The sequence below is a fragment of the Choloepus didactylus genome, chromosome 5 (assembly GCF_015220235.1).
Source record: "Choloepus didactylus isolate mChoDid1 chromosome 5, mChoDid1.pri, whole genome shotgun sequence".
Classification (NCBI taxonomy): domain Eukaryota; kingdom Metazoa; phylum Chordata; class Mammalia; order Pilosa; family Megalonychidae; genus Choloepus; species Choloepus didactylus.
Genome location: NC_051311.1, coordinates 166,117,072 through 166,138,161, shown reverse-complemented (window position 1 = coordinate 166,138,161; position 21,090 = coordinate 166,117,072). Strand labels below are relative to the sequence as shown.

General features: G+C 45.9%; 1 protein-coding gene and 1 pseudogene across 1 annotated transcript; one reads left to right on the top strand and one right to left on the bottom strand.

Moving 5' to 3' along the window:
• Positions 1–1,922: 1,922 nt before the first annotated feature.
• Positions 1,923–4,448, bottom strand: LOC119534667 (armadillo repeat-containing X-linked protein 2-like). The gene has a single exon (XM_037837277.1). The coding sequence runs from the start codon at positions 4,173–4,175 to the stop codon at positions 2,331–2,333; it is 1,845 nt and encodes a 614-aa protein (XP_037693205.1). The 5' UTR covers positions 4,176–4,448; the 3' UTR covers positions 1,923–2,330.
• Positions 4,449–7,567: 3,119 nt separating this feature from the next.
• Positions 7,568–20,127, top strand: LOC119534671 (annotated as a pseudogene).
• The last annotated feature ends 963 nt before the right edge of the window (positions 20,128–21,090 follow it).

Sequence of the window (21,090 nt, the reverse complement as noted above, 5' to 3'; positions counted from 1 at the left end):
GCATCAACTGACATAACCTCATCAAAATGTCCCACCACAATAGTTCTATACCAACAGGAGTGGATTGGCTGATCTTTTCTGAACGTGGTCTTTTCTGGGGTATAAACAGCTTCAAACCATTACACTCCACCCTCTGGGTCCCCCAAATGACATGTTCTTTCCATATACAAAATACATTCATTCTATATGATATCCCAAAAGCCTTAAATCATTTCTGTAACAATATTAAGTACAAATTCTCATCAAAATCAGTTACAGGTGTAGTCTGTCCTGGGGCACAATTCCCCTTTGGCTGTGGACTTTTGAAACTTAAAAAAAGTTATCCTCTTCCAATATACAAAGGAGAGAGTTGCAGAGTGAACATCCCCATTGCCATAGGGAGAAATTGGAAACAAACCAGGGGTCACCATACCTAAACAGTTCTGAAAACCTGCAGGGCATATACTTCATTAGCTTTCAAGATCTGAGAGTCATCTTTAGAATGATGTTTGGTCCTTGGGGCTTAAAAGAGTGGCAGCCCCACCCTTTCCAAGGGCTTACACAGCTGCCCTGCTCTCTCAAAACACTGGGCTGAAGACTCCAACATTTCCAAGCATCAGGGTGGTGGCCAGACTCTCTGCAATCTCTAGGCACAGGCTCAACCCCCTCTGAACAGTGGGGTAGTTGCCAGACTCTCCCTAACCTCCACAGAATGTGCTCCACCCTCTATGAGGCCTGAGGTGGCAGCACTCTTCCTGAACAATGGGGCAGGCCAGCTCTCTGCAATCTCCCAGGCATCTGAGGGTCCTGGGGTGGTAACCTTCTTTCTGAACAACAGGGTGGAATGTCCACTCTCTGTAAGCTCCAGGGCAGATGCACCCTTTCCACATACACAAGTGGGTTCACTCTCCTGGCCTGAGGTGTCTTCACTCCAGACTCAGCTTCTGTGGTTCTGCCTTTGAAGTAATTTTTCCTTCAATCTGTCCCTCTTCTATCCCTTTTACTACAGGCTGGCAGTGTTTCCATTCATACAGATCTCACAAAAAGCTTGTCAGTTTTGCGTGTAGTACACAGGGGTCCCAACTGTTAGACAATAGGACTTTCCACAAATCCTTTCTGGATAATGGCATTTCCAATCCTGACTCACACTGAGATGGCTGACTTGATCCATGTTTGGTTAAATCCGCCAGCAAGTCTCTGAGGACTTGCTTTCCAGAAGCTCAAAATTTTCCAAGCCATCAATTTCTGGTTTCTTTGTAGCCAAAAGTTCAATTCTCAGGTTATCCCTTTCCTCTTGCCTTTTGCCATAAGCTGTAAGGAGAAACCAGGCTGCACTTTGCACATTTAGTTTGGAAATTGTCTCAGCTAAATATCCAAGCTTATCACTTTCAAATTCTGCCTTCCATTTGACATCAGGACTCAATTTTGTCAAATTCTCAATTTAAAACAAGGATTGCCTGTCTTCCAGTTGACAATGACACACTGATCATTTCTGTCTCTTAACCATTCTTCCATAATTCACATCTTTTTCTCTCTCAGTTTTGCATTCTGGGTAACTTCTTCTGGCTTATCTTCTTCACAAAGACTCTCCTCAACTGTGCCTGATATGCTGTTAAGCCCACTCATTTTTTTCCGTATCTGCTGGATCACTTTTTGTGATTATCTGTTCCTTAAGATATTTTCAGCTTTATTTTTATTTCTTTAAGCACGGTAAGTACATATGTTTATAATCTTTTTGATTTCTCTTTATACTAAGTGATTAGCCTTTTGGGACCCCAGTTTTAGAGGGGTAGGCTCTGGATGCACCACTTGCTTCCCCATGCCATCCAGGTAGTGAAAGCCACAGCTCAGTTTCTTCTGCTTAAGCAAATGTCCTCAAGTCAAAAGTGAATTTTGTGCTTGGCTTACCATTCTGTGCTCCTTCTTTTTTTTTTTTTTTTTTTTTTTTCAGTTGAAACATATAACTTTATTGATGATACACAAATGAAGTCTTTGGTGCATAAATTCAAGTCAAAACAAATGATAGAAATGTAGGCTATTCATGATGGACATGTTCACTTTCAATTCACATAGAGGAACCAGTAAAAGTATTCCCATCCAAGCAGCATGATTAAAGTCACAAATGTGTTTTCAGTACAAGATGACTATTTGGTATTCATAAAATGGTTCAGCTGAAAGCTGGAGACTCACCGATTAACATCATTCTGGATGATACATTATTCAAAACCGGCAGCTGAAAGGATTCCTTTACTATATGAGCAAAGTGGAAAAGCAGTAACTTTCAATTTTCAATGCTTCCAGACTGCAGAACCAAATTTCTTCAAGCTCTTTGGGGGCACATAGATAGGCAATCAGAATTTGTCCACTAGTTTTATAACTTTCACTTTCACCAGGAGGTCATGGTGATTTGCTAAGGCTCGAATTTTCTTAACACATATTCCAGATGCAGTGCATAAGAAAAAAAGGGAACCTTTATTGAATTCTCTGTAGTTGAATACTTCTGCTCTGAGATTGTCATAGATGATCTCAAATAGAGTAAGGGCATTAATAAGAATTTCTGATTCCACATAAGAATTATAGAGGGAACTAAATGATGCCGGCACTTGGGTACTGAGCAGTTTTTTTAACATATCTGGATTTTCAGCAAAATTTGAAAGTATTTTCAAAATCTCAACCTTGATTTTTCCACCTCCCTGAGATAACAAACGGAAAAAGTTTGCAATGGAATTAACAAGCAGGTGCTGGTAGTCATTAGTAATAGTCATGTTTGTTAAAAATTTTAGTCCAACTACCTGTACTGCTGAATTCAGGTTAGAGGCCATGACATCATCCATCACTTTATTCATGTATACCTGAAGACGACCCTGATTTTCATAATTCTCACTCAGGTTATTCAGGGCCATTAAGGCTTTTTCCTTAATGTGGGGATCAGTTTTGTTGATCATGTTTGCAATAATCGGGAGGCCTCCCAATTTGCGAATTGTGTCTTGGTTGCATGAATAATTGGCATTGTTGCTCAGGGTGAGCAAAGCTACCTGTTGGACGAAAGGATCATCAGACTTCTGAAGCAAGGTAAGGACTTTCCTGAGGTCACGGGCACCCAGAATCTCATCAATTTCATAAGGAAAGGGGCGCTTCTGCATGGGAATGGTTCTTTTACCTTTCCCTCTGTGCTGAGTCTCAGGCTCAGAGTCTGAATCGGACTCTGTGTCAGTCCACCTGGACTCCCCTTCCTCAGAATCAGGAACCTCTGCTAGGAAAGCTTGTCCCCCATTAGCAGAGGCTGCAGCAGCTACTGCAGCCCCATCCCCAGGGCGGAAGCCTATCCCCAATTCATCTACTTCAACTTTGCTTTTCTTGCCCTTACCCTTGCCTCCAGTTCGGGCCTTGGTTCCACCCTTGGCCCCACCTTTGGGTACAGCTCCAGTTGATGACCCAGACTTAGGTATAGCCCCAGTGTGAGCCCCAGGAGTAGCTCTCTTGACAGCTGCTGTTCCAGGAACTGCTGCTGTTCTAGAGGACCCTGATGTCCCAGGAGCCTCTGCAGCACCGGTAGGAACCACCACCTGGGGAGCTTCTGCTGCCCGAGTATGCCCTGCAGCGCCACGAGCCTCCACAGCCTGGGTAGGAGCTACAGCCCCTGGAGCCTCTGTTACTTCTGGAGCTTCTTCTGTCCCCAGAGGCACTGCCCCGGGGACTTCTGCCACTTTGGGAGCCTCTGACATTGCGGTGGTCTCTGCAGCCCCAGTAGCCTCTGCCCCGAGGGATGCTGCCATTGCAGAAGCCTCTGCAGCCGCTACTACAGATTCGGCCTTAGTCTCAACCCCTACCCCATCAGGCTCCTTGGCCTGACTTCCTTCCCCACTCTGACCGTCAGCACTGGCTGCAGCTGGGACCACTGCCTTAGCTCCGGCCGTGTCCAGAGCAGAGGCTTCATTCTGGGCCCTGTTTTCCGCCCCAGCCTGGACTGGAGCGGGAGGACTGAATTCGGGCCCAAGGTCAATTGTGAATCCAGCCCTTAACCCAGCTCTAGCTCTGGCTCCTGTCCCAGCCACTGCCCCTGCCCTGGTCTTCGGCTTGGTCAGTCTCTTTTTCGTTTGGGCTCTTCCCCCGGCGTATTTGTACACGCAGTACCAGGCACCAGCCCCGATCACTATCCCTGCGGCTACACAACCAGCATCGCGAACGCGGCTCATGGTGCAGCTGGGCTGATTCCCTGATCCAGGATGCAGAGCTGACTTGCCCAAGTGGGGTGCGTGCACGTCCTGGCGAGTGAGACTCTTCAGCTCAGGCTCCCAAGTTCGGCCAAGGCTGCAAGCCGAGCAGGACCTGCTGAGATCAGAAGTAGTTTGCTGGCCTCCCTCCCCTCAGCTCCGCAGGCCCAAAAGACTGACAGACCTCCCAGAATTCAGGGCTGTTTCTCCTTCCTTCAGTTCAGTTAAAGCTTCATCCTAAGGACAGACTTGCATGCGCTGCTACATTTCTCTTCCCTCCTCCTCTCAAAACAGGACGGGGTATGGGTTGCGGGGCCTGCCCGGATCTGGGGGAATTTTCTCCTTCTCCTCCTCGCCTGGGTTAAACGCATGGCTGTGCGTAGCGCAATAGAGAGTTGGTACCCAGAGGAGCTGAGCTCCTTCTTATACTTAAATTTTGACCTGATAATTATTTAAATCTTGTTACCCTTTCCATGCTCTTAAGGCTTCTGAAAATATTTCATTCAAACATTTTCAGTTGTTTTCAATAGGAAAGTTGGCAGAAATAACCTAGGCTCACATATTACCAGAAACATGCACACACACAAATATACAAACACATACATCAGATTTACTGAGAATTTGCAACTCACTGGGATATAAATGTGGGTGTGCCTGCTTCTTTAGTGAAATCTTTGCTGGATTCCATAGCTTTCCAGTCACTTTCAGTTTCTAGAAAAGTCTTATTTTTATAATTTAAAATGTAGCCCTCATTGCTTGATTCAAAACTTGGCTTCTCCTCTTCTCCCTAGCTCCTTAGAAAAAACGGTGGAGAATACAGAAATATGATCAAATTCTAATTCACATCTTGCCTTTCCTCTCCCAGGCACTAGCTCCTCCAGCGTTCACAATACAGAGAAAAGAAATGAGTAGAGAGCCTCTCATGTAAATGTTAACTAGATCCTGCCCTCACTCTGGCTCAGTCTGGTTCCATCTGATATTGCCTCTGCTGATGCTGATCTCCTCATAGTCTGTGAGTGTCATTTTCTTGGGATGGTGACCAACTTCACCTGGACCCTCTCCATTGCTCAAAGCCTCCTCCAGAGAGCAGCAGTATCTTCTGTTGGCCCCACCAGTTGTACATGTTCCCAATGCCTCCTCAAAGTTGAAAATCTCATTACTTGACCTTGTAGCCATTTGGGCAGCCTCAAGGCTCCAGTCTCCTAATACTCATGCTCCTTTATATGGAGCAAGGTCTTCTGTGCCATATAAAGGACCTTCCTTCAGCCTTTGTTATTGACAATATAAGATGTGGAGAACTGTAACATCAACTGTAGACTGTCGTGGCATCAACTCCTGCTGTTACCAGCCTACCTGAAACTTTACACATTGATGCATTCTCTTCAGAGTCTGCACTCCTGATTCTCTATTATACTGATGTGTTTTTTATTATTGATAAACTTAGAGATACTCTTCTTGCTTGTATAATTCTGGGAGAGCCGGAGGGTCGCCTTGGACTGGGTCTGAAGGGGACTGTTTCTTTTTTGGCTCAGTGGAGAAAGCCCCAGTCATTTTCAGTTTCCAGGGCTGTGACCAGTCATTGGTTAATTTTGAAATATATATATACGTATATATTTATATAAAATATTAGCTCTTATATTTAGGTCATTATTCCATTTTAAAGTATGTTTTTGTATATGGGGAGAGGCACATTCATTCTTTTGCATGTGAATTTCTAGTTGTCCCAGCACTGTTTGTTGAAAAGACTATTTTTCCCCTATTGAATTGACTTTAAACATTGTATGCACATTAACACATCTTTCTATTCCTGGAGTGATGCTGCCAGATGATTTGCCTTTCCCATGGAAAATGAAACAGCCCTGGCATAAAATACTGTAAAGCACTTCTGCCCATGGTGGGCAGAGCTCCTCCTTCTTCAGGATGTCCCTGCTGCCCCACGTCGCTGCACTTCCTCTTGACTGCCAGATGGACAGCAGTTGGACACTCACATTCACATCCAGGAAACAGAGATATTCATGGCTAAGTGTGCCCTTGGGCTGTCTCTGGAGCTTGCCCAGGTTGAGGGTTGTGCCGGTTTGAATGTATTGTGTCCCCCAAATGCCATTATCTTTGTGGTCTTGTTGGACAGACGTTTTTGGTGCTGGTTAGATTTGCTTGGAATGTGCCCCACCCAGCTGTGGGTGGTGACTTTGGTGGGATACTCCCATGGAGGCGTGACCCCACCCATTCAGGGTGGGCCTTGATCAGTGGGGCCATATAAAACATGCTGACTCAAAGAGACTGAACTCAGTGCAGCTGTGAGTGACGTTTTGAAGAGGAACAAGCTTGCTAGAGAGGAATGTCCTGGGAGAAATCCATTTTGAAACCAGAACTTTGGAGCAGACGCCAGCCACGTGCCTTCCCAGCTAACAGAAGTTTTCTGGACGCCATTTGCCATTCTCCAGTGAAGGTACCTGATTACTGATGTGTTACTTTGGACACTTTATGGCCTTAAGACTGTAACTCTATAGCCAAATAAACCCCCTTTTTATAAAAGCCAGTCCTTCTCTGGTGTTTTGCATTCTGCAGCATTAGCAAACTAAAACAAGGGTGGACAGCAAGACCCGATGCTGCTCCCTGCAAGGTGGAAGGCAGGACTCAGATATTGGGAAGGCATCCTCAAAGGCAGGTGAAAGGTCCAGCTACAGCAAGGTTGTGAGGGGTGGGGTCCACAATGGGGCCACAAGCCCTTATGGAGTATCTACTATTGGCCAGGACACAAGCTAAGGGCATGGTTCCTGTCTGCAGGGGCATAAGTCTAACGAGGGAGGAAGGCCTGACATACAATCAGGGTAGTAACATTTTATGGAAACTTAGAGATACTGAGCCAAGGCCACCACACTGCACAACTCAGGGGTCATCATAGTTTATATGTGATTGTTGACCCTGGACTTGGACAGTGCCCAGTCTATGCAACCATCTGTGGCCAAGGTATGAAGCAGAGCTCCTTAGAGGAACGAAATTTATATGATGTGACTCCAGAGAGATCAGGATCCCTGGGAATGCCTCCAATCCCCTGGGTCAGAGCTGGGACCTACTGCAGGACCTGGGTATCCTCTGGATCCGACTTCATCTGGTCCCTGAGGGTCGTCAGGGCTCAGCGTCCTGTGGTCTCCCCTAGAATTGCGACTTGTCTGAAAGGACAGAAATGGGTACAAATAGAGGATGTGAAATTAGATGTTACCTCATCCAGTCTGAGTCTTAGTTTCCTAACCCGCCTACTTCCACATATGCAAGACTTCCCATTTTACCTCACAGTCAAAAAAGCGTTTCCTGGGAACACGTAAGCTCCCCTAGCTTTGGGTTTCGTAGCCGGGCCCTACTTCCTTCTCTCCAGCATGTTTTACCCGAGGACTATAAGACAAGAACCACTTCCGGCTGCGGGATTTGGCGAGGCCCCCGGAGGTGGACCGTGCGACACTTCCGTCCAATGTTACCTGCTCCGGCTGCAGGGCAGGTGCGCCTGCGCGGACTCTTCGCGGTCCGCAAGCCCCTGGGTCTAAAATGTAAGCACCTGCGGAACTCCGTGGAGCTGCAGCTTTTGAAGGGTGAGTAACTCCAACCAGATCCACGATCCTGCTCCGGTTTGCCCGAGGTCTACCTCTGCCTCTGATACCCCCAAAGTTATGCGACCGGCATGATTATCTGTTCTATACATTCTGTTACTTCTCGCGTTTCGGTATTTGGGGAAGCTGAGGCTGAGAAAGCCTGTACTGACTATTGTTTCCGAGTTAAAAATAGCAGTCGGGATTTGAACCCAAGTCTGTCTCTCTGAACTACAGTTATTCTGTTCTCAACACCGTGCGCCATCACTCTTCTTCCCTGCCCATCTCCCCACCCCCCAGATCTTCGGACAGAATTGACAAAATGTTCTTTACCTGTGTGTGCTCAGGTCTCAAGGCTGGGAAGCCTCCTGCCCCTGAACAGCGTGTTGGCTTCCCTCTGGGCCCCGTGGAAGGCAGCGAGGAGAAGGAGTTGACCCTCACCACCACCAGTGTGCCCACCTTGGCCAACTATCCCCTTGGTAAGGCAGATTGGGGCAGGGTTCTGGGTGTCACTTCCCAGCAAATCCCTGAGCAGATTCAATGTCTCAGCGCTCAGACTCCTTCTTTCCAAGACCCTTGAAGGACAGCTGTGGGGATAAAGTATTTCCTTTTTCTGGAAAGGGCCAGATAGTTAATAGTTTAGGCTTTGAGAACCATGTGATCCCTGTTACAACTTCTAAACTCTACCACTGTAGTGAAAGAGCAACAATATACAATACATAAAGGGATGAGCCTGGCTGTGATCCAGTAAAATTTTGTTGATGGATACTGACATTTGACCTTCATTTAATTTTCAATTGTCTTGAAAGATTTTTCTCTTGATTTTTTTGAACCGCTGAAAAATGTGAAAACCATTTGTACCTGGGGAGCCATTTAAAAAAACAGGTTGTGGATCTGGCCTGTGGACTATGGTTTGCTGTCCTTTTACTATTCTAGAACTCCAGGTGGGAATAGAGACCTGCAGGTAGAAGGCCTAGGAGGGAGTTTTGGGCTCCTGGTAAAGAGTGACTTTTAGTCAACAAAGCTGCCCAACAATGAAACTGGTTCTGGTAATTAGACCCCTGTCACTAGAATTGATCAAGGTATCTGTTAGGGAGGCTATAAAGTCCAAGGAACTGGGCCAGAAACCTCTATCAAGCCCTTGAGTGGTGAAATTAAGTGACTTTATAGAATGATGGCAATAACAAGTATAATTTGGTACCTTCTCTGTACTAAGCATTGTGTTAAGCTTTTCCCAGATATGACCTCATGAATCTTCACCACAATCCTGTGAAGTGGGTCCTATTCTCATTCCACACTGAGAAAAGTGAGGCTCAGTGTTGACATTAAGTAACATAGCCTGGATTCAATAGGCTCTTATCTACCCCCTACCCTTCCCTTAGTTTCCTTTTGATCTATAAAAGACTATACACTTGCAGCTCATTCCCGCACTCATTTTTTCAATAGTTATTTCCTCAGCAGCTGGTGAGTTCTGGGCTCTGGGTTAGAGGTGTGAGCAGACAGACCCAGGTCCTGTCTTAAGGAGCTCACAGCTCCCATTTTCTCCCCAGATGGTGGTCAGGATTCTTCTTCAGCTGGAGCTGGGCAGGGAAACAAAGTCTTTTTTTTTTTTTTTAATTCAGTTTTATTGAGATATATTCACATATCATACAATTATCCATGGTGTACAGTCAGATGTTTACAGTACCATCCTATAGTTGTGCATACATCACCACAATCAGCACTTGAACATATTCATTATTTTAAAAAAAATTTGAAAAGAATAATAAAAAGGATTTAAAAAATTAAAATACCATACAATATAATAATGTTAGACAACAATACCACTACCAAGAATCCCATATCCCTCCCTTATATCCCTGTCTCATAGACATTTAGGTTTGGTATATTTCCTTTGCTACATTTAATAGAAGCATATTACAATGTTAACTGTTAGCCATAGTCTCCCATTTGTTTTGATTATATTTTTCCCCAGTGCTATCCCTTTTTCAACACCTTGCAAGATTGTTCTCCCACATGTAACAACATTTTTACATTTGTACATTTCGTTATCATCATTAACCTCTCTAGGTTTCATTAAATTATACAGTCCCAGTCTTTATCATCTGCTTTTCCTTCTGGTGTCATACTTGTCCCTGGCACTCCTCTTTCAGCTTTACTCACAGACATCTTTGTTCAGTGTCATAATATTGTGCTATCAACACACAGTATTATGCTATCCATTTCTGGATCTATACAGTTAATCCTGTTGAACATTCTATACACCTTCAGCCTCAAATGCCCAATCTTGCCTCTTTCTCTCTCCTGATAACCTGTATTCTCAGCTTTTGACTCTCAAAGTTTGCTCATTAATGTTAGTTCATATAAGTGAGACCATACAGTATTTGTCCTTTTGTTTCTGGCTAACTTTGCTCAATATAACGTCCTCAGGGTTCATCCATGTTATTATATGTTCCTTGACATGACTTCGTTCTGTCTTACAGCTACATAATAATCCACTGTGCGTATATATCACAATTTGTTTATCCACTCATCCATTGATGGACATTTGGGCTGTTTCCATGTCTTGGCAGTCCTGAATAATTCCGCTATTAACATAGGTGTACAAATTTCCATTCATATCTTAGCTTTCAGTTCTTCTGAGTATATACGTAGTTATGAAATTGCTGGATCATATGGCAATTCTGTACTTAGCTTCCTGAGGAACCGCCACACTGCCTTCCAGAGTAGCTGCACCATTCTAAATCCCCACCAACAGTGAATAAGTGTGCCTTTTTCTCCACATCCTCTCCAGCACTTGTAATTTTCTGTATTATTGTTAATAGTCATTCTGGTAGCTATGAGATGATATCTCATTGTGGTTTTGATTTGCATTTCCCTAATAGCTAGTGATGTTGAGCATCTTTTCATGTTTTTTGAGCCGTTTGTATTTTCTCTTCAGAAAAGTGTCTATCCATGTCTTTTGCCTGTTTTTTAGTTGGGTTGTTTGTCTTTCTCTTGTTGAGTTGTAGGATCTCTTTATATATTCTGGATATTAAACCCTTATCTGATATGTGGTTTCCAAATAGTGTCTCCCATTGCATAAGCTGCCTTTTTACTTTTCTGACAAAGTCCGTTTATTTACAAGAGTGTTTAATTTTGAGGATATCCCATTTATCTATTTCTTCTTTGATTGCTCGTGCTTTGTGTGTAAGGTCTAGGAAACCACCTCCTATACTAGATCTTTAAGATATTTCCCTACATTTTCTTCTAAAAGTTTTATGGTCTTAGCATTAATGTTTAGGTCTTTGATCTATTTCAAGTTAATTTTTGTATAATGTATGAGATAGGAGTCTTCTTTCATTCTTTTGCATATGGATATCCAGTTTTCCAGTCACCATTTGTTGAAGAGGCTACTGTGTTGCAGTTGCGTTGGCTTGACTGTCTTATCAAAGATCAATTGTCTGTAGATGAGACGGTCCATTTCTGAACCATAAATTCAATTCCATTGGTCAGTATATCTATCTTTATGCCAGTACCATACTGTTTTGACCACTGTAGCTTTGTAATATGTTTCAAAGTTGGGTAGTGTGAGACCTCACACTTTGTTCCTCTTTCTCAATATATTTTTGGTTATTCGGGGCACCCAGCCCTTCCAAGTAAATTTGGTTATTGGTTTTTCTATTTCTGCAAAGTAAGTCGTTGGGATTTTAATTGGTATCACATTGAATCTATAAATCCGTTTAGGTAGAATTGATATCTTAACTGTATTTAGTCTTCCAATCCATGAGCACTGTATGTTCTTTCATATTTTTAGGTCCCATTTGATTTCTTTTAGCAGTTTCTTGTAGTTTTCTCTGTACAGGTCTTTTGAGGCCTTGGTTAAATTTATTCCTAAATACTTGATTCTTTTGGTTGCTATTATAAATGGAATTTTTTCACCCCCTCAATTTTTCAACATTTTCCTTACTCAGAAAAGAATAAAAATAAGAATAAATATAAAAGTTAAAAAGAACACCCAAAGTACTCCATCCCCCCATCCCACCCCATTTTTCATTTGGTCTTTGTCCCCATTTTTCTCCTCACTGTCTATACACTAGATAAAGGGAAAGTGAGCCACAAGGTTTTCACAATCACACAATCACACCACGTAAGCTACTTATTAATACAGTCGTCTTTAAGAATCAAGGCTACTGGGTTACAGTTCAACAGTTACAGGAACTTCCTACTAGTTAGTCCAATACACTAAATACTAAAAAGGGATATCTATACAGTGCATAAGAATGCCCTCCAGAGTAATCTCTCAACTCCATTTGAAATCTCTCTGCCACTGAAACTTTGTTTTGTTTCATTTCGCTTCCCCCTTTTGGTCAAGAAGATTTTCTGAATCACACGATGCTGGGTACTGTCTCATCCCTGGGAGGCATGTCCCACGTAATGGGGAGGGCAGTAAGTTCACCTGCCGTCTGGGAACCCCACAGTCTTGATCCCCAGTGTTATGCTGGCTGAGGTTGAATCTTTTCCTTGGGTAGATGGTGCTTGGCAGAGTGACGTGTATATTGGATAGGACTTTCTCTGGGCCAGGGGGAGTGAGGAAATAGTTCTGGGCTCCATATCCCATTGTGGCAACCCCTGAGAGTCTAGCCTGATCCTGGCTTTGGGTTCCATGGGGTCACGTTTTAGGCATGAGGTCATCACACAGCCCAAAGTTGTCCTGGAGGCTGGATGAATTGAGGAAATGGACCTTGTTTGTTTTCTCGCATACATGGGCCAGCATTCACCAGCCTGAAGGTCAGTGTGGGACACCCTCTGGATATCCAGTCTTCTGGGGTGATTCGTAGGTGATGTGGTGAGTCTGGGGGTGCAGTTTTACGTATTTTGGGGAGGATCGGGGAAGTATCAAGATCCCAGCCCACTTTTTTCCTGATAGCCATTTTCCACCCCTGCCTTTCTCCCCTGATTTCCTGTCTCAAGTCTCTGATAGTTGTAACATGAATGGTGGAAGGGAGGAGTGTCACAAGGTCATGGTCACATTGGCTACCTTTATCAAGTGATTCCTCCAGTTACGTGTACCACACCCTTTGTGTGCATTTATTCACCACACAATCTCATTAGGTAGCTGATATATGATTTTACAGATGAAGAAATTAAGGTTCCAGGAGTTTGGGTTTCATGCCCAGGGTCACATGGCCTGTGAGTGCCCTGGACCAGAGATGGAGCTATCATAGCATGCGCGAGGCAGCCACCCCTGTGGCTCTGGACCCCCCTGGCTGAGGTCTAGATGTTGCTGGTGCTGGGCACACAAAGCTCTGAGTCCTGAACCAACTGAGTGCCCAGGATAAGTCAGTTGGCCAAATCTTCTAGCCACGACAGTCTCAGTACTCATGTGTTGCTTCCTGGAACACAGGCAGGCAGATGTGATCTCACCCACCTGCTCCCTGTTCCCTCTCCAAGAGTGCGTGGAGATTCATTCCTCCAGCCAGAGACAGAAACAGACCTGGGGAAGGGCAGCGAGTGCCCCCATGGCCACCATTTATTGGATCTTTCTTGGTGCTGACTGCTTCTCATGCATTGACTCCTTTAACCTTTGCTACACCCACAGGCATTCAGACGGTATTTTTATCTCCATTACTGATGAGGAGCCTGGGGCCCAGGGAGGTGGAGGACATACTCATTCACTTCAGGTTTGTATACAGCTCTGTATGACTACTTTTGAGTTCATAAGAATCCCCTGGGGAGCTTGGTAAGGATCCTAGGCTATTCCCAACCAAGAATCAGATTCGTAAATATGGGTGCAGCTCAGAAATCTGCATTTTGATATGTGCCCAGAGCAGCCATCTGGCTCCCTGTAGAAGAAGCTCTCCTTGCTACCTTGCAGGCTTCAGCAGCATCAGAGGTGGGAGTATTCTGATGGGGATGGGGGTCCCCCAGGGTAAAGGGAATGGGGAGCCAGGTGTGAGATCAAGTTGGGTGCCTTTCAGGGCTCGGCATGGGACGTGGCTGCAGGCTTCTCACTGATGTGTGATGCTCATCTCACCAAGGTACGGGGCTCTAGGGTCAGCCCGCTTATCCCTCAACCCTTTCCCTGGCATTACTGGCATGATCCTGCAGCAGAGAGAGTTCCAAAGGGAGCACCCAGGTTATCAGCAAGCATTTTTCTATGGTCGTGTGTAGGTGACACTAATAATAGCGTGATAACAACTACTGGCATCTAAGCATGCTGCCTACTCTGTGCTGAGCACTGTACATAGATTCCCTTGTTGAATCCTCACAGCTTCCCTGTAGACTGGGTCCTATTGATAATCCTGTTTTGTATATGAGAGGAATGAGGCTCAGAGAGGGGGTGTCACTTGCCCAGGGTCATACGGCCCCGAAGGGGCAGAGCTTGGATTTGAACCTGGATCTGTCTGACCCCAGAGCCTGATCATGACACCACTCCAGTCTCTTTCAGAGACTGAGCATGTGGATGTCACCATCCAGCCCTGAGGAAGCTTTCCATCTAGGGTGGGAGCATGGAATCTGGTGCCACATTAGACGGACTGTGTTTTTTAGTGGTTAAGAGCACAGTTTCTGGATGCAAACAGCTTGGGTTAAAAACCCAGCTTGTACCACTCTGCCAACTATGTGTTCTTGGGTGGATTACTTTTCTGCGCCTTAGTTTTCTCATCTTTAAAATGGGAAATGATAGTACCCTCCTAATACGGTTACTCTGAAGATTGAATTGGTGACCATACATAAGTGCTTAACACAGCTCCTGGCACATAGTAAATGCTCAGTAGCTGACACTGTTGTCATCATCTCTACCCTCGTCATTGTTGTTATTTGTATTTGTGGCAAAGGCAGCCCCACAGGTTTAGAGGAAGAGGAATTCCTAAAGTCAAGGAGGAGGTGTGGCTTGAAGTGGGCCTGGAAAATATGGTCCTGTTTAGACAGGTGGAAAGAAGCCAACAGGGCTACTAGGGAGGGGGCGGCACATGATAATCATTTGTCTGGTTTGGCTGGAGTGAAGAGAGTTGGAGGCATGGGGCAGTGGCAGGATGGCTGTCAGTACCCTGTGCAGGCTGTAGTGCTTGCTGTCCTGGGAAAATCCGCCCATGGAAACCCAGTCAGAGATCATGACAGCAGCCCACTGATTTGAAGACAGGCACTGTGTCTCACTGAATGGGGCAGCAGCCCTTTGGGATAAACCCTGCCACTGTCCCCCAGTTAAAAAGGAGAACTGGGGTACATAGAGAGCAAGGGAGCTGTCCAAGGCAGCTAGATGGGGCTAAAGGAAGAGCTGCCTCCTCAACCTCCCTATCCCCAGCATCCCATAGCACAGATTTGGGATGGTTGTGGGGAGGCCTCCCAGCTCCCAGCCTCAGACTAGCACCTCCAGGGCATGAGCTACTGGGCCAGGCTCGCCTTCTTGGTGCTTAGGCTTAGAGTGGGGGAACTGACCATGTCTTCCCCTCCCTGTCCTGACAGGATTACACAGTACTTGGCCTCCTGGGCAAAGCCACAGATGATTTCTGTGAGGATGGGCGGCTGGTGGAGAAAACAACCTATGGTGAGAGCCTGTTCTAGTTTGCTAATGCTGCTGGAATGCAAAACAGCAGAACTGGATTGGCTTTTATAAAAGGGGGTTTATTTGATTACACAGTTACAGTCTTAAGGCCATAAAGTGTCCAAGGTAACGCATGAACAATCGAGTACCTTCACTGGAGGATGGCCAATGGTTTCCGGAAAATCTCTGTTAGCTGGGAAGGCACATGGCTGGTGTGTGCTCCAAGTTCTGGTTTCTAAATGGCTTTCTCCCAGGACATTCATCTCTAGGCCACAGCTCCTCATCAAAATGTCACTCTCAGTTACTCGAGGACTTTTTCCTTTCTTCGCTTCTCTGGAGCAAGAGTCTGCATTCAACAGCCATCTTCAAACTGTTTCTCATCTGCAGCTACTTTCTCAGTTTCTCTGCATTCTTCAAAGTGTCCCTCTCAGCTGCACTGAGTTCCTTCTGCTTGTCAGCTCATTTATATGGCTCCAGTGATTTAATTTAGACCCACCCTGAATGGGTAGGGTAACACCTCCATGGAAATTATCCAATCAGAGTCATCACCCACAGTTGGGTGGGGCACATTTCCATGCAAACAACGTAATCCAAACGTTCCAACTTAATCCCAACTAGATTGGCCACAAGATTGCATCAATGAATATGGCTTTTTCTGGGGGGCATAATACATTCAAACCAGCACAGAGTCCATGGGAGTTCATCTATTCCAATGGAACTGAGGCCACGTGGGAGGGTCGGCTAAGGCTGCCTCCCTCTGCGTTTGCTTCCCCTTGATTCCTCAGTGCCCCACAGGCCATGCCAGCCGCCTCTGTTACTCTCAGACACGCCAGGCTCCATCTGGCCTTCGTGGAGCTTTGGACACCGGGGATCCCCTGTGGTCACCTCCTCAGTTGGCTCAAATGTCATCTCCCCAGAGAAGCCTTCTTCAGCCCCAGACTAAGTCCCAACTGGATGGACCCTCACAGTAGTAACTAACTAATGATTTGTGTTTATTTACTTAATATCTGCTTCCCCACCAGGCTGTTGCCCCGAGAGCAGGACCTACATGGTTCACCGCTGTGGTTGTACATGTAGCACAGGGCCCAGGATGTGGGGGGCACTTAATACATGTTTATTGAATGAATGAATGCTTCTTTCTTCATTCTCCCTGTCTCCATGGTTTAAGACTTCACTTCCCATGGGTTGTACTGCATTTGCTTATTTGCCAAACACTGTTTGAGCACCAACTATGTACTGATCTCTTGTGGGAGACATGTGGTGAACCAGACATGTTCTCCAACCTCTCTGAATTCAGTTTAGCTGGGGGGGAGACACACAACTCTACATCTGTAAAGAACATAAAACGTGATAAAGCAACACTATATATTTCTTACATATATGTGTGTATATCTGTGTTCCAGGTTATCAGAGGACTCTCAACTCCCTATGATGTGAACCCTGGGACCAGAGTGTGCTCCATCACCCCTTCTAGGTTCCAGGAATGGGGCAAGTCAGCAGACAACTGTGTGTTGACAGTCCCTTGGCTTTTCTAGACAATGTGACCATGGAGAAGCTGGACCAGATCCTGTCTGTGACCCAAGGCTCCCATCAGAAGGCTCTGGTGATGTAAGAGAGACCTGAGGGGTGCTAGAAGAGCAGAAAGGAGTGCCCACAGGGCTCCCACAGGCTCCACCACCCTGGGGAAGATTCCACAGCTCTTCTTTTCAGAACCTGAAACCAGACATCAACCCACCCATTCCTTCCATAGCACACAGATATGTTTCTGTGTGCTGGGTCTTGTCCTGGCCACTGTGGGCACTGAGGGAACAAGAGACCCCTGCTATCCTTCCAAACAGTGTGTGTTCTCATGGAAATCAAGGATCCACATCATCATGGTGCAGGGGTTGGGGAGCAAGGCTGGGGGATTGTTTGGCCTAGTGACTAAGAGCTTGGGTTCCGGAGCCAGTCTGCCTTGGAGATCCTGGTTCTACCAGCCGTCAGTGGCATGGCCTTGGATGCACAGCCTAACCTGCTATAAGCCTCAATTTCCTTGTCTGTAAAGTGGGCATAGAAACAGCCTGCACCTTTTAGAACTGTGATGAGGACTCAGGGGGGTCAGGTAGGTCCTTGAGCCAGTGACTTCACAGTGCAGGGTGACACCAGTCAGAACAACCACCTAAGGCAGGGGAGGCTGCTGTGTTTGGAGGGATCACCTTAGGGAGCACTGTTTAAAGGATGAGCATGGAAATGCCCGATGTTTGTGGTTGTGGGGACAGGTTATTCCAGGCAGTGGGAATGTCATATGCTAAGGTTCAGAGGCATGAAACAGGCAGATGTGTTCAGAAAACTGATGAGGAGCCCTGCACATGGGATATGAGGTGCCTCATGGGAAGGGAGTGAAGTAAACACAAGAGTTGGTGAGGGCAGTGGGAACCATTGATGAGTCTTAAGCTGCCTGGGAACTGTGGTTCTATCCTTCTGGGAACCACATGGAGAATGGACTGGAGGGTGCAAAACTGGAGGCTCTGTGGACAGTGCCTGGGGACCACCAAAAGGGCCTAACCTGCACCAGGGACATCAGCAGTGAAGAATAAGGAACGGGGGCAGGATTAGGAAGCAGAATGGACTGGACAGTGTGTGGGGCAGGGAGACGTAGAGGCTGGGAGGGGACCCTGGGTTCTAGCTGGGCCTCTGGGTTGTTAGGAAGGGCAGGAGGAACCCGTGAAGGGGAAGATGTTGAATTCACTTTGGGTTAGGTTGAGAATGAGGCACCTGTGGACTAATAGGCAGAGAAGCTGGAGCTCAGAGTTCTGGGTAGAGATGTGGGAGTGACCAGCTCCTGGGTGTGTGCTAAATCCAGGGACAGTGTGCAGGGGGAGGGCAGAGCCTGCATTTAACTGGTTTGGTGGGGACAGAGAAAGGCTACTGGACAGGTGGTTGGAGAATCAGGGAAGGGCACGAAACATGGAAAGAGAGCAAGGAGCTTCAGAAAAGGCATCTTTTGTGAGTGGGGCCAGGGCAGGCAGCCCAGCTCTCCATCCCCATGCTGGCTGCATGACTAAAGCCCCCTCCTGATTCCCAGGTACTCCAGCCTCTACCTGAAGACCCAGGAGGCTTACGAGATGGCTGTAAGAGGCTTGATCCAGCCCATGAACAAGTCCCCAATGCTGATAATTAGTATCAGATGCCTCCACTTTGCGCCTCTGGAATCCCTCTTAGGTAGGTTGTTCCGGGAAGTCAGAGCAGTGAGATGGGCTCTTGGGTTTGGAGAGTTACCGTGGAATGCCCTTCCAGAGGCTGTTGTTCTCTGGTTCAACCAAGGCTGGCCCATGCCAGCCCTGCTCTCTGCTGGTGAATAGTCAAGGTCTTGACCTCCTTCCTAGCCCTGGGCTTGACTTGGCGAATCACAGAGCACACAGAACAAATGCTCTTATCTCCTACCGAGTCACGCTTTGAATCCAGACTTTCACAGGCAAAGGTTATATTCAGCAACTCAGTTCCAGAGCTGCACAGTGTTTCAAGTTGTTGACACCACTCCCACCTCCCACTCTCACCCAACTCAATCCCCCATTTTCTTTTGTTCCTTCTAGCCACTCCCCCTTCCCTGATGATCCTATTAACAGGAGCTCCTTTTCTTGAGCACTTTCTTTAGCATGCAATGCTAAGCTCCTTAAGTGAATTATCTCCTTGACTCCTCACAATCATCCCATTTTACAGATGAGCAAACCAAGTCTTAGAGCAGCTCTTGGCAAACTTTAACCTGCCCACTTATCACCTGGGGTGAGGGTGGGGGATCTTCTCAAAAAACAGATTCAGATCCAACAGGTCTGGGTAAGGCCTGAGATTGAGCATGTCTAACAAGCTGTCAGGTGATGTGGATGGGGCTGGTCTTGGATTTACTTTAGCAGAACAGCAAAGCCTTAGTGAACTAAGGTGAGTTGCCTAAGGTTATTATGCAGCCAGGAGGGGTCCAAGAGGTGTGAACCATATAAGTTTACACGAGAGGTTGTGCTTCTGATCACCCATGTCCATCATTGTGTGTCCCTGGCAGAGATTCAATGCATACATGAGATGCAGGAGCAGCTGCAGGAGCTAGTGGTTGAAATTGGTCTGGGGCTAAAGACCACTGCTGTCTGTTCTGAAGTGTGGCACACAGGTGATGGCTTCTTCACACTGGATGATGCCCTCCTGAGGATCCAGTGGGAACTACATAGCATCCAGGATGACATCCAGGCTTCAGCTCCCAGGGTGGCAGCAGAGCTGGAGAAGAACTGAAGGCCCTTGCTGGGCACCCAGCAGCTCCCATGTCCAGGCCAACCCTGGGACTCTGCAGGGCCAAGCTCTGCCTTGGGAATGGAGAGCTGCACAGGGCATTGCAAGGCTGGGCAGCTGGTGAGGCAGTGGGTGGCAGAAGGATAAGAACTATTCATGAACCAGAACTACTGATTATACAAAAAGTAAACGAGTAGGGGAAACTTTTCTACATACAGCATAAAACTGAAGGTGTAAGAGAAAAAATTGACAGTCTTGACCAAATTGAAAAGGAAAATCTGTGCAGAGAAAAACACTAAATAAATGATAGACTGGGAAAAATAGTTGCAATATGTTTAAATAAGAACTAATATCCATAATATATAAAGAGCCCTTATAAAGCAATGAAGAAAAGATGACAAGAAAATTGGGTAAAGGCTATAAACTGTATGTACCCAAGGAAATCCAAATGGTCAGTAAACCAGAATTGGTGCACAAACTGTCCAATAATGAAAGACATCCAAATAAAAATGAGATGACTTTTCTTTGCATTTCAGAGTAAAAAAAATAATAAAAAGGTGATGTTCCATTATTGGTCTCCAGTATAGCGCAATCTTCTATACTGTTGGTAATATGAAACTGCAACTTTTTAGGGATAATTTGGTAGTGTGTATCAAAATACAAAATGTTCTTGCCCTATGACTCAGCACTTTCACTTTTGTGGGTGAAAGTGCTGGGTCATAGGGCAGGAACATAAAAAATTATAGGTAAGTAGTGTTAGGTCGGAGTCGTTCAGGAATCCACACAAGGCAGCGAGTCATGGTTTAAGTAGAGAGTTTAAGGTTTATTAGAGGAAGAAAGCAGGTGGGAGCCAGCAAAAAGAAAAAGGAAAGATAATGGCTCCCGCTCTCTATCTGAGAGCAGCATTTTTTAAAGGAGAAAACCACGTGGGGAGGGAAGGGTGTCCTGTGCTTTGAGGGGTGAGGGCTTATCAACTTCTGAGCTGACTGGTTACTAGGGTTCTAACACACTACTCTTCTTTGATGTGCACTGTATTATCTATGTGGAGGAAGCAGGCCTTTTGGCTTGTTTGTGGTCATTCATCTTATGGACCTAGCTGATCTTGCCTTATCCACCCTTTTGAGGTCTGGGCGCCACTATGACTGGGATTTCTAAAACAGGCTTTAACCCTTAGTTTATGGCACACCTGATATCTATGAGATAAGCAGCAGGGCCCCTAGATCAGACATTCCTTCTATATGTTAAGACTTTTTTCTGGGGTCTGACAAGTAGATGTTCATTGCTGCCTTGTAACAATAAAAACTAAGAAACATTACCATTAATCTGAAAGGGACTGGTCACAGAAATACAACACCTACAGGATCAAAGGCACTTCTCTAATATCTTGAAGAAAATTACAAAGAAAATAATTTTTTTTAGCATCTTTTCTGCCAGTTTTATTCCTGAAGGCTCTGGACACCTTGGCTCCATAAGAACTATTTTGGGGGGTGGGGGCTGGCTGTCTCTTACCTTCTATCTGTTCTGGACATTCCCC